General features: G+C 36.9%; 1 protein-coding gene across 1 annotated transcript in view; it reads right to left on the bottom strand.

Moving 5' to 3' along the window:
- The window catches only part of LOC119571952 (uncharacterized histidine-rich protein DDB_G0274557-like), a 935-nt gene extending 748 nt beyond the window's left edge, over positions 1 to 187 (bottom strand). Inside the window, exon 1 of the mRNA XM_037919017.1 lies at positions 121 to 187. Coding sequence (XP_037774945.1) covers positions 121 to 132 — 12 coding nt within the window. The 5' untranslated portion in view covers positions 133 to 187. The remainder of the gene's footprint in view (positions 1 to 120) is intronic.
- Positions 188 to 14,268: the final 14,081 nt, after the last annotated feature.

Raw genomic sequence — 14,268 nt, 5'->3', positions numbered from 1 at the left:
ATGTATAGTAACTACATATACGTGTATATATATATGTATTTAGGCGTGTATATATACAGTATATATTGTTTCTATAAAGGAATAGTGTATGTACAATAAATAGTGATATTTTTTTCTCACCATAAGCTTCATGATTGGACCTCTTCTTGGCTCACTGAGGACGATGTGTCTGCTGACTGCCGTTAATGGAAGCCTCTTTATATACGGCTCCTGTGCAGGGCGTGGCTTTCGACTAGGAAATGTTCACGCACCTGAAAGCACCAGATCGCATGGATGTACTTCCTCAGTCTGTGAAAATGAATTCGAATTAGTTGATTTTATATGATTCAGAGGAAGTGGACTAAGTAAAGAATGACTGAAATATAGTTTTGTGTAAAACTTTTTAGCGACTGAATGAATGAAATTCATAGAAACGTTGTTAGACACTGAACTGAAAAATTAAACCAAACTACTTGTTCATCCAAGTCCATTATTAGGGTCTAGGGATTACGAATTCCTTGTCAAGAAAGACATGTGAAGGGGAACTAATCTTGGAACTGCTGGAGAAAAAAAATCAAATGTTACTCACCTTACATAACATATAGGTTACTATAATAAATATATATAGTAATATTATAATCTAGAGATAGTAATAGATATAGTATTATGAGTATATACTATATAGTAATAGCATATTGTATATGGAAAATATGTTATTTTCATTATATATTACATTATATATAATATAACTTAGTATGTATATTAAATGTATTAGGTGATAAACATACAGCTACTGCATAATCTATGATAATCTAGTATAGGTATATATAATATATATTATATATAATAAATATATAGTATAATATATAGTATATCATCGTATAGCGATTGCACCCCACTGCCAGATCTTTAGACCTTATAGAACTTTAGAGTGTGGCCTATATACTAACATGTCCCTGATATGTCGAATAGTTCTAATCTTACGCACCTAGAATGGCTAATACTCAACCATGGGATCCCATCACAATTATTTACTTCCACATAGAACACATAATATCAAACACCGTCGCACCAATCACAACCAACCGTATTCTTAGTTTCTCCAGGGGCAGATAGTTTTTTTGCATATGCCCTTACCTGTGTCTTGTCGTCCGTAGACAGAATATAATATTCATGTGAGTTAAATGGGCCATCACAGGACAAGAGAATAGCTAGACCTCCAGAAGAGGTGAACACCCGTCACTCTAGATCCGTAGAAAGATAAACTAGGGCCCGGACTAACCAAGTACATCACGCCCAAAGCCAATGGCACAACATGAAACTCAACAATTGATTTATCTGCTTGTTAAACCACGTGCGAGCTGCAGACATGAAACCACCGTTAAAGAAGAAGAATTACCCTTCATAACGGTATCATTGATCTTATAAATATCTACAATCACACACAGACACCCAATATTATATATATATATATATATATATATATATATATATATATACATATATTTATCAATTATATATGCGTGTGCGTGTGTGTGTGTGTGCTCCGCGTATGAACTATGAATCTACTACATATAATATGTAATAACTTCCGTAAAAAAAAATAATCATATTGGAGAGGTCGGGGTTTTTTTTTCGTCGTCTAAAGATTCTCCTACGAAACAAACGATCTTGGTGTATTTCTCCACATGTTTACCGTGTTAGTATTTTTCTGTTTGACTACTATATATTCCATATATGTATATATCTTTCATATATATAATATTATCTCTATATATATAATATAATATATATATATACATCAATATAACGATATATAAAGATATCATTCCTCTCATATCTTCATCTTAATATAGATATCTACTATATCTTATCTCTATATATATATACATATTATACATGCATGTGTGTGGTATTTCATTTATATGGTACAGGGCGAACATTGTGTAGAATAAAACAACGAAGGAAGAACAAGGAATATTGTCCTTTTCTCTGAACAGAGGTACATCCTGAGTGTGCATTATCTTCGATAGCATAGTTATAGGACTGTAAAATATATTCTCCATTAAATTATCATAAGTTTTTTTGTAACAGTGCACAGCTATTCCGACATTCAAAAGCACTTCCTCAGTTTTATGACTACCAGTGCCTGAAAACCGGCGTGAGCAAACCGGACTATCAGACATCTGGTAAAGTAACCATCGCCACAACACCGTCGCCGTCCATACCTGCCTCCGTCCTTATCCTCTGTAGCGGTAGACGGTCTAACGGCGGTAGTAAGGATGTAGTTGAGGTAGCTGTGATAATATCTATTATAGTAGTGAGGGCGTCCGTGATACGCTGTAATCAGGTTCAGGTTCGGGTTCAATTCACTGAGCTCTTGTGGTGGCTGTGGTATCTGTGAGGATCACTCATAGTATCGGTTGTACGCGATAGCTGTTGTTAAGGGTAACGTTGCCCATTGTGGTAATCACATAGTGGGGATGGCCATGGTGAAACTAACTTGGTAACCTAATAAGCGACCTGCGGAATTAGGAATCGAGCCTGCTTGTGTTCAGGGTTAGGGTTTCTGGGCTTTGGGATCTTCTGATCGGTTTGGCTGAGGCCGTGACACTTGAGGAGCCACGAAGGAGGTGCCGCCCCTGATTCCTGGCCACCTCCTCGCCTCTCATGACTATGAACAGTTGTAGGCGGTTAGGAATCAGTAGTAGTATGTAAGTAGTGTAATATTGAGTTGGATTCTTGTGAGGTTCGGGATCGGCGTAAGTGTTGTTACCCATGGGTCGCGTGCCGACACCCCCACATATGGATTTGCCTGACATCAACTTTTATGCCAACAAACAGTATACAGAATAATTAAAGTGTCCCGTGATACGTACGTTCCTATTTCACTAATCAATTCTATCATTCATACAACGAACATGGTGCAACTAAATAGAACAGGTAAAGTAACATACCATAAGTGTATCATATATATGTATTTAGGCGTGTGCTATAACAGTAGATATTTGTTTCTATAAGGAATAGTGTAATGTACAATAAATAGTGATCTTTTTTTTCTCACCCTAAGCCTCAAGATTGGACCTCTTCTTGGGCTCACTCGGACGCTGTGGTCTGCTGCCTGGCCGTTACTGGACGCCTCTTTATATACGGCTCCTGTGCAGGGCGTGGCTTTCGACTAGAAATGGTTCACGCACCTGAAAGCACCAGATCGCTGGATGTACTTCCTCAGTCTGTGGAAAAATGAATTCGAATTAGTTGAGTTTTAATATGATTAGAGGAAGTGGAACTAAGTAAAGAATGACTGAAACTATAGTTTTGTGTAAATCTTTACAGCTGTGAATGAAGAACGTAAATTGATTCAAATAATCCGTTTCAGACAGTGAGTCATTTCTCATATTAACATTTAATGTCATTAAAATCAAAAGGCACAAAATTAATTTTTACGTAAGTTATATGAATGGCAATCTAGTCCTTGGACTGATGATCAAGAAAAACCATTATGTAAGACATACATGCCTACCTACACACACACACATAATAAACATAATATATAAGCCCTACCACACACACATCACACACACACACATCACACACAACACACACACAACACCACACATATATATATATATATATATATATATATATATATATAGTTTATATATATATATATATTATATATTGTGTGGTGTCCTCCGCATATACAGTATGTATACAGTCTATATGTGTATGTATATATATTTCGTTATGCCTATATATATAATATGTGTGTAAATATATACATATATATATAATAAGTATATATATAAATAATTAATATTTAGTTATATATACACCCATTATATAAGCATGTATAATTGAATTACGGTAATCAATTTAGAGTATCAATTATACTATACATCTCCTACAAAAATGCATCATATATATATTCATTATTACACCACAAGTACGATTAACCTTCGGACACTCTAGGGACCTATCTCATACTTTACCTATAGCCTACATGATTTTCATCCAACAAATAACCCCTCTTCCACCACCCACCCACATTGATACATAATAGTTATTACTGACCACCTTAAGTCATCTGAACATACTTCACTCATAAATTAAAATATACTAATCATATCTCAATATCATACGAATACGTACTCCCAGATACATATAATATAGAAATCTAGATCTTTTTATATAGAATATACAAACGCTATATATAAATACTTACAATAGTATATGAGTTAGATCCCTGGGTAAAGACAAATAACCTGCACCCTAGGGGTTTCCGCTTAGAACTAAGGATAGACAGCCCTATTACTCGCCTTATACGCCAGTGGTGCGGTGAACTCTGCTCGACGCATGACAGGGCGTGGTATTATATCCTGGTGAAAATAAAGCACCTTTACGGTTCTGTCTGATTACTGAGTTTCACCAAATTAATTGCTCTGGGCGTAATATCAGTGTAACTAGTTTTAAAGGGCGGCAGAGAATGAGTTTCTATAAACACTAGTTCAGTTGGAAGACTTGCTGATGTTGAGAAGAGAATGCCTGGGGGATTCCACTCAAACTTTTATTTTCCTCCAACTGACAACCTCTACACCAGAATGAGTTAGGAAATGACAGAAAAATTATAATTCCTACCCCCACCTACCAGCCCAGTACGGACGTGGGTTCTCAAAGGGGGCGCAGCATTAGTCAGTGGAGCAACCAGGGCTGCCAATGTTACACTGCCTCTGGAAGAACCAGGAAGATCACAGAAAAAGCCATGTCCAACATATAAGAAACACATTAAAACGCGGAACGTGAGAACGTAAGGAACATGAAGAAGATGCGGTAAAACTTAACATACTGTCCTTTAAATGAAAATGAGAATAGATTACAACCATTCAATATACTAGCACTCATTGGCGACCAATTGGAAACGTAATGGCAAGTTATCAAAACTTAAAGAAAACAAGAACATTCTTTTTCTGCAACAGAAGAAGGAAATTAATAAGTCAGCGGGACGATTTTGACTGATGTATTCTCAACGACCCAAACTTCAAATAGGCACTAAATTAGGTTATCAGCCCAAGATGAAATGGAATCGCATTTAAAGTCAGAAACTACAAACGAGAACCTCTCATAACATTTAGTACTATTCAGTAGCAATAGCTACGCACCAACCAACATTGCAAGTAGAGTAAAAGAAATGGAAAATTTGTTATAACACTCTCTCGCAAGATAAACTTAGACACGAAAATCCCTAACAGGATGATGTAAAAAGTTAAATCATGGTTAGGACCTCGAGACCGACGAAAGTATAATTGCAAAAAAAAGATGATCTAATAACAAGTGAACACCTGGATGGAAAAATTCTCCTTGGGAGATCTAAGCTGACACGGAGTGAAGATTTTCAATTACTTTTTGTCAGTACAACTACATATCTAAGTTTCTACTAAGCCCATAATCATTGTTGTCCCCACAAAAACACAGGCCCACCATCACGGAATACACTTGTACATCAGGTGGTTATTCATCCAGACGAAATAGGAACACGCAAACCAAATTGACTAAATTGATGCTGGAACCAAAAAAGTAAAAGTTGACATAAAAACATACCCAATACCAACCTGTGGAAGTGCCGGACTGGCAACCGTGACACCCAGCAACCTACATCAAGTATCAGTACTTTTGCAAACATACGAACCTCAAAATGATGGCATGCAGTCCGACCACCACCTCTAAAGCTTCGATCTACAAAAACTCTTGATAACAATTACAGAAATTACATTGTCCAAGAAACAATATTGAATACTCAATCACTGTGAAAGTGATACAAACTCCGCACAATAATGTTGTGGGAAGGAAGGAAAAGAACTCTGCTGAGCGCTCATTACAGAAAGAATCCACGAAAAAATTACCCCACTGGCTATTCTGAAAAAACACTAATTGAAATTATGACAACGAAGATGCCTAAAATCAAAGGGTATCAAGAATCACAGTTGAAGAAGTAGTTTACAACAAAAAAAACCAAAAAAAAAACAACAGAAAAATCAAAAGATTATTTACGAGCTAGATGAAAATTTTTATTTAAAATGAACATTGCCCAGAGAAACTGAAAACATGTTCTAAATCAATACAGACCAACTAAAGAACTCATACAAGGGAGTTACGAAACATCGCACGAAAAATTTAAACCTACAATTAACACCTATCAAAACTCGCAAGATGGACTTGTTGTTTATGTGTGATGGGCAACTGAAGTCAAGAAAAAAAAAGATGATGGAATCAATATTTGGTTCCAACCTTATAATCAAAAAGAAAAAAGACTCTAAACATCAACCATTAAATTATGACCTCAATGAACAGCGAATATTGAACCACCGCCCCGCTAGACGAAAGTGTTCTAAAATGGCCGCAATAGAAGGAAATTTTTTAAAGAATACCAAGAGCACCAGGAATTATATGAAATAACACGGAGATATATCAGAATAGCTGGCAATGGTGGTTAAATACGTTCTTCTCCAGCAAACTTTTGTACAAAAAATAATGGAATGAAATAAAGATGGCCAGGCACAGACTGGGTACAAAATCAGGTCTTTGCTCCCATACCTAACAAAAATTGCAACAATAAATGAACATTGCGTTATACGTTCACAGCATGATCAAAATTTATCGTTGACAAGTTATTGGCGGACAAAAAAATTAAGTTATGAAGTTAAGAAGAAGAGAAATTGTGACAGACGAACAAGCAGTGTTTATCGCCCTTGAAAAAGGGTACTAGAACACCATATTCTAAATCTTGAACTTGAATCATGATGGTAGAAAACAAGAGACATAAAAGAAAGGAGAGCGCTATACCTGTTTTTCATTCGATCACTTGAAAGCTTTGATAACTGTTTCATCACGATAGTCACTCTTTGGAGTGACAGAATGCTAATGAAGTTTCCAACACAACCAGTCATCCAACTAATAAAGCCATGTAATGACCACGAAAAAGCAGCTGTAAAGGACAACAACTTATAGGGCGTATAAAACACGAATAGGTTCGACAGCCGGTCCATCAGAGGGAGTGCGCAGGGTTTGCATTCCTGTCTCCACACCTCTTTAATACATATATTCCTGATAACAATTTGCAGAGGTAGCCTCTAGAGACAATTTTGAGGGAATAATTAGATGTTGGAGGATACAAAAATCAAAGTCTAAGAAGGTACGACCGGCATGATATGTTTTTTGATTGACCAGACAGTAATCAAACTGAACTACAAACAAGCTACTAGATAAAGATTTAGCGACAAGAGCAAAAAGGTGGGCCTTGCTATTCTAATGCCTAAGAAAACTAAGATCTGAAGAATTCAACAAAGATAACCGCAATACACAATGATGAGAACTATTCACAATCAAAGTGTCAATGGGTGTGTGAGAGAACCTGTAGAGAGTTCACTTATCTTGAGCTGTTGTTAACTAATACATATGTGATGATTCGCCGGGGAGATAAATAACGCCACACCATTGCTCTCAGACGGACAACAATACCTCTGGAGAAGACCAAAGCCTTACCTTACGGAACAAACTGAAGGTCATTGGAACTCATTAGTTTTTCCATTGCATCATAGGTCCTGAGTGATTTGGGTGCTGTAAACGTGCAAGATGAGACAAAGCAAAAAGGTCATAGTTTTGGACATGTGTGTGTTACAGACGCGTACTACGTATTATTGGACAGTTAAAAATAAAACGGAATGATGAAAGTATCTGAGACACAACATAATTGGTAAAGACCGTCTGTTGGGACATCGTTGAACAAAAGGAACATGAAATAGTTTATTTGTTCATTTATGCGCTAAGTACAATAACGAGTGTTTGAGAAAACTTGCTGACAGGGGTGGTGTAATCAGGAACCCAGAGAGAAAGGTGAAAGGGGCAAAAATACCGGAAAGACAGGACTGGAGCGACAACGATCAAGATATTTTGCGGGCTGTCGATGGTCACAGAGTTGGAAAAGAAAGAGCACAAGATCGAGTTGAGTGGGCGAAGGTTGCGGTGGAGAGGATCCAACGGCTTGCTCAAGACATGAGCATACCTGTTATTGATGATATTATATATAATATAATATATATTTATCTGATATAATATTATAATCTAATATAAGTATATATGGAAGTTGTTTTACAAATATTATACAACACACACGTTATATATAAATTATATGATATATTATATTATATATATCTATATATATATATATATATACATGATATGTAAACATATATATTTATGTATACTATATGTATGAAGGGTTATATATGTAGAGTTATAGATGAAACTTATAGATATATATAATCATATATGTTGATTAATCTGTAGTTATAGAATAGTATAATATATTGTGTGGGTGTTGTATGAATATATCGTGGATGTATGTATATATGTAACAGCCGCATTAAGAAAAAATCCTATGTGAATGAAGGAAAAGTGGAATCTAAATTGGTGGTTATGTCGTGTGGTTAAAAGAGGCGTCCTTCGAAAACAAGAAAAAAAAAAAAAAAAAGAAATCGAAAAATTAACTTTGTTTCGTTTGCACGCACATGGTATGAGATGCTCCCTAAAACAAGGCGCATAATCCGCCTACAACTGCAAATATAGTATAATATATATAATAGTATAGATATATATCTATATAGTTGGTGTGTGTGTGTGTGGTGTGTGTTGTGTGTGTGTGTTGGTGTGTGTGTGTGTGTGTTTGATGTGTGGTGTGTTATGTGTTTGTGATGTGATGTGCTTGTTTTTTTGTTTGTTAAACCATCCTTAGTAACTCTAAGAGGAAAACTAACTAGAGCCCTCTCTCATTTTGATTATTGAGAGGTGTCATTTGGGCAGACCGAACCACTTGCCTGCTTGTAATGACCCTTTCAAAACTGATGCAAAACCATGGGTTTAATCCCGCTACCTACATCCTTATGTCACAGCGGTCGAACGTTCTCCCACGTCACCACTGCCGGGTTGAACGTGTGCCGTGAGATCCGTGCTCGAGCCCATTGAGCTCCGAGAGCGCATGCGCAGCGTTTTATTTTATCATTTGCTGGTGACGGTGAACTGTAATCTCGGGACCACAAATTCATCCTAGTGCTACTGAATCCAGGGACATCGTGGCGAATTTATATATATAGTATAGGATATAAATACTAGATATATATATCTATAATATCTAAGATGTGTGTTGTGTGTTTCGTGTGTGTGGTGTACGGCTTGGTTGGTGTTTGTGTGTGATAGATGTCGGATGTGTGTGTCAGTGTTATGTGGCTTGTGTTGGTCTTATGGTGAGCTGTGTGTGTGTGTGCTGGTGTGTGTGTGTGTGTGTGTATAGATATGTATATTTAATGCTATACACTAATTATACTCAACATGTCGGATTCATGACCGTCAAAATACAACCTTTCAATACATACATAACAATTATAGAACTCCACTACACCACCAGTCATACTCTAATAGGAAACGGCCGCGGACAGAGAACAATGGCAAACCCACACCCATATACTGCATGTGTGTTATGTGTGGTATTGTCGTTTTGTGTATGTTTGTATTATGGTGTGTGCGGTTATATGCTGCGTAGTAGTGTTATCTAGGTGATGGTGTCGTGTGTCTTGATGTTGTATGTCTGTATAGTAATACAACAACTAGATTAACACATATAATGTATAGTCTATACTATCTAGTATTGTACATATATATATTATATTAGTAATATATCATTCATATATATATGTATAATTATATGGTAATATATAAATCCATAACATATATATCTAATAATTACACCACACACACACACAACACTCCACCCCCACATCCCGCACAACGACACAACCAAGCCGACTCACACACTACGCATATATATACGCAATATGTCATATAATGAATAGTATCGTGCATGATATGATATATAATGTATTGTATGTATATGTAATCGTCTAACTCATTTAATATATTTACTTACATTTACTGATCCTGACAAGATGATAAGACACACACCCTGCAATAGGAACCTGACAATGAGTGTCATATATAAATAAAGATTATTATATAATTATTATATCTATATTGTATGTAAATTAAATCCATAGTATATGTAAGTATACGGCGTATGTCCTGCATATGCATGGGCCCGTTGATTTGTTTGTGTATGTGTGTGTGTTGTGTGCGCGTTGTACATAAAAAAATCATTAGAAATCGTAAATGAATAGAAACCCGACATATCATACATGCATCCAATACATGAACATACATACAAGATAGCGTACATCATACATACACGAATATATATATATTATCATATATAATATATATATAATAGTAATGTATAATATAGTATATATTAGTGTGTGTGTGTGTGTGTGTGTGTGTTGTGCTTGTTGTGATGTGTGTATGTGTATGTGTGTTTTGTATACATCTCACAGATGCATATAACATAAATGTTGTGTATTTCATTACACATTTATTGCATAAACAACACTATATGTACCACACAAGACTTAACACAACACACACCCACACATATCTATATATGAAGGATATATATGATATAGTACAACAGTATAGGCTAGTGAATGAATATATATACTATATATATATATAAACTAGTATAATACAGACTGGTCAACATACTAATCAAGTAATCAATGAGCGTGGAGCTTGAGTGGTTAAGTGCGGTGGGTGTGCGTACATGTTGGACGTGTGTCTATGTTAGTGTGTATGCGTATAATGTGTTGTGTTGTGTGAGTGTCCTATAATATGCTGAGCGTGTGTGCGTGTATGTGGCTGTGTGATGTGGTCTTTTTTCATACATATAATACATATTGTATAATATAGCACTACTATATTGTCATATATATATTAGTATTAATATAAGTTGCGTTAATATATCATGTGCATTATTGTGACGCAGCAGCGGCCAATGTGTAAGTGTCTATCGATTGGTATATATTGTATATGGGTGTACCATGCATATTTACATATTATGTTTCTAATTTATCTTATACCAGGTTATCTATTTGCCAGTGTGTCTGTTATATATACATTTATATTTCATACACTGTATGGCTTAAGAACACACAATAAGCTGTGTATGTGTGAGGGATAGTACATGTACAATAATCTATAGTGTCTGAAACAGCAATAGTGTTATTGGTCCAATATTACAGGGCTATGTATATACAATGTCCAAGTCCATAACATATGTATATATAACGATATACATTGTATAATCTAATTTAAACTACTAATATAAACATAGAAATATATACGTATACATATAAAGTGTAAGCGTGTAATCGCACCCATAGACTGTTAAAATGTCTATGGAATGCGAAGTGAGTGGACCTTTAATGAAACCCTCATGATATAACCAAAATGATTTGCATTACTAGGATACTATATGCAAGAAGTCAAATAGCTGATCGGTCCCTTGGTTACCGAGAAGACATTCCATTATGATGACATTAAATTGTGTCTATCTGCACTGCTATTAAAAGTCTTACCATAGACGTCAGTATTTTGAAAATATGGTTTTCAGAATTATTGTAGGCGTCCGTGATATTATAGATAAAAAAGTGTACACTTTACAAAAATAATAATGATAATAATAATGATAAGTGAATTTGTTCGTCTATCAGATAACCGAAATTGCATGAGCTGGGTGAGGACAATTTTCCCATATTGATTATTACAGGTTTATTCTTCTTTATAATCAATTTCCTGGTTTAAACAGTGATTAAGGCCGTTCATGGTTGTGGCCTAGAAAGAAACGCGTTGAGCAAACCAGAACTATCATGACACAATCTGGTAAAGGCCCAATCACCACTAGGTCCCTTGACTGCAATCTCATGCCCTGACCTCAGTAGCGTCTCCTTATCCCACGGATGTAGCTGGTAAAAGGCGGTAACCGGCATAATGTCGAAGGATATGTTAGTGCTGGGGTAACCGTGATAAATAGTCTTGTATGTAATCGTGACGGGCGGCCGATGATAGTGGTGTAAATAGAAAAGAGTTACATGTGGCCGTGTTTCACGGGATTCGGATATCTTGACACTCTTGTGATCGAACAATGTGGTATGTCAATACAACGTTCTTATGATAAAATCCATAGTAGTCGGGTTGTAGTAGCGGCTAGCGTATATGGTCAGTAGGGTCGCGATATCCGTGGGCTTGATGTAGCAATCCATTAGCTGATGGGCGAGTGCCCATGAGGATGACTATCCTGGGTACCTAATAGTCTCTACTTGCGAATGACATCGGGGCATATGCTGGCCTAGGTTCCGGGGTTATAATATCGCGCGCAGTAGGGTCAGCTGATGCGTTTGGTGAGGACCGTGCACTTGAGGTGACGGGAGCCCAACGAAGAGAGTAGCTCCAAGGCTATCCTAGCGAGATATTGTGGCCACATCAATCTGCTCTCACCAAGGCTTAAACATGATGATTGTATCTGATAAGTATGTGGTAGGCTTGTTGGGTAGTAGGTTGTATGATTATCGGGTGAGTATTGTGTGGTTCGGGAATCGGCGTGTGTGTCCCGGCCAACGACCGATTCTGCCCAAACACCCCCACGTTGTGATTTGCCTGTAAAATAATACGTCATACTATCTTGATGTCATATTGAAAAATGCAGATTTTGTGAAAGGAGAAACGCATTTATTTTCCTTGTTTCAGCCAGCGACAATCTACATTGGCTCATTGCCTCATGGTTAACACAACCTCAGTGTAACCTTCGCTACGCTTTATTGATTACAGTCCCCGTTATCACGGCCCCAACGCCAACCCATAATCATCTCCACAACCCCCCCCACAGACCTCCTCTACCGTCAGCTAATACAGGCCTTTCTAGTTGGACTAAGATGAGGCCCAAATCTACTCATCGTGCCTTCACCGTGCTACAGACCCATACAGATCACAAAAACTCACACATCCTCAGTGATAAAAAATAATACATATTGCCATCACCTCTACGGATCACTACTCCTACCTATACTACTCATGGGTACCACGCACCATACCCTCACTACCGGTACCATATAGGTAACGCATCTATCGTGATGTGTGTGAGTGTGCAGTGATTTAGTCCTATAGTCGGTAGTTAGTAAATCATACATATACCGGTTGATCTAGTCCACACACAAGGGAAGTATACGCAAATATCATAATTCAGTATAATACCCGGACACAGCACACGTAAACAAAGACTGATTGTTGATGTTCTGGTGCTTTTCTAATGAGGTGAGAGTGTGCATAGTGGTGACTTGTACAATGAGAGAGAGATAAAAAAAAAAAGGTAATCTCGACCTCCCAAGCTTCATGGTTGTACCCTATTTTGGCTCCCATGAGGACGTTGCGTCCTTGCGTGACTGCAGTTGTGGGAGGGCCCTTTAATATACGGCTCGATAGCGTATGTTGCCGAGCTTGATGGCATATCCCAATACTTAGCGTAAAAGTTTAATCTAACTTGCTACCCGGAAATGCACGTCAAAGATGTATTACAGGGCATTGTTATAATTGTACGTGACTTTGATTCCAAGTGTCCTTTGATTGATAATTGATTTAAATTGATCGGTTTTAATTTTGCTATTTAGTATGAGAAGATTAAGGGGGAAATAATTTAAGATGAAACCGACTGTGAATAAAACATAAGGTGTTATTGGGTGCTTAGTATCGTAGTCTGGTAAACACGCATGATGTCAGAGACAATGCATTACTGTCCACTTAGGCACAAGGTTGAGTCATCGTTTAGTTACAATTTCTACGCTGTGTATTCGAGTTATAATTAGATAGATTTGAACGACATCACTGGTCTACTACGTAATATTTTATTTTAATTACCCGGTGTCGGATAATGTCTTTATATAACGGGCTCGTTAGCTTTGTGGTAACTAAAAGTAGCTAGTATTAGTTTCGGAGCTTAGAAAACACTGATTTGTCCAGTATCAGTGGTTACGTTGTGGGCGGCCTAAATATATTTCCAGGGACATATATTCATAATATATTAACAATAGAGAAAATAAAACGATCAAAATTAACTCCTGGTCAAAGACTGAAATAAATGAGTAACAGTATTCAAAGTGGAGTAGCGATCTGTGGTGATTTGTCTGTGGTTGTCCAGGAGTGCGTGAGACATTGTACCTTAGCTTGAAAAGGGCCGGCACTGCTGAATTGGTCAGCTAGCAATGTTGAGACCCGGTATTAATAAATGGTCTTCGACTACATATCTTTCCGCAGACGTTGCAAAAATGTATGAGTTCCACGACATTTTTTTAACTTTCT

The sequence above is a fragment of the Penaeus monodon genome, unplaced genomic scaffold (genome assembly GCF_015228065.2).
Source record: "Penaeus monodon isolate SGIC_2016 unplaced genomic scaffold, NSTDA_Pmon_1 PmonScaffold_881, whole genome shotgun sequence".
Taxonomy (NCBI): domain Eukaryota; kingdom Metazoa; phylum Arthropoda; class Malacostraca; order Decapoda; family Penaeidae; genus Penaeus; species Penaeus monodon.
The sequence above is the reverse complement of the archived record's forward strand: the minus strand, read 5'-3'. Positions and strand labels throughout refer to the sequence as shown.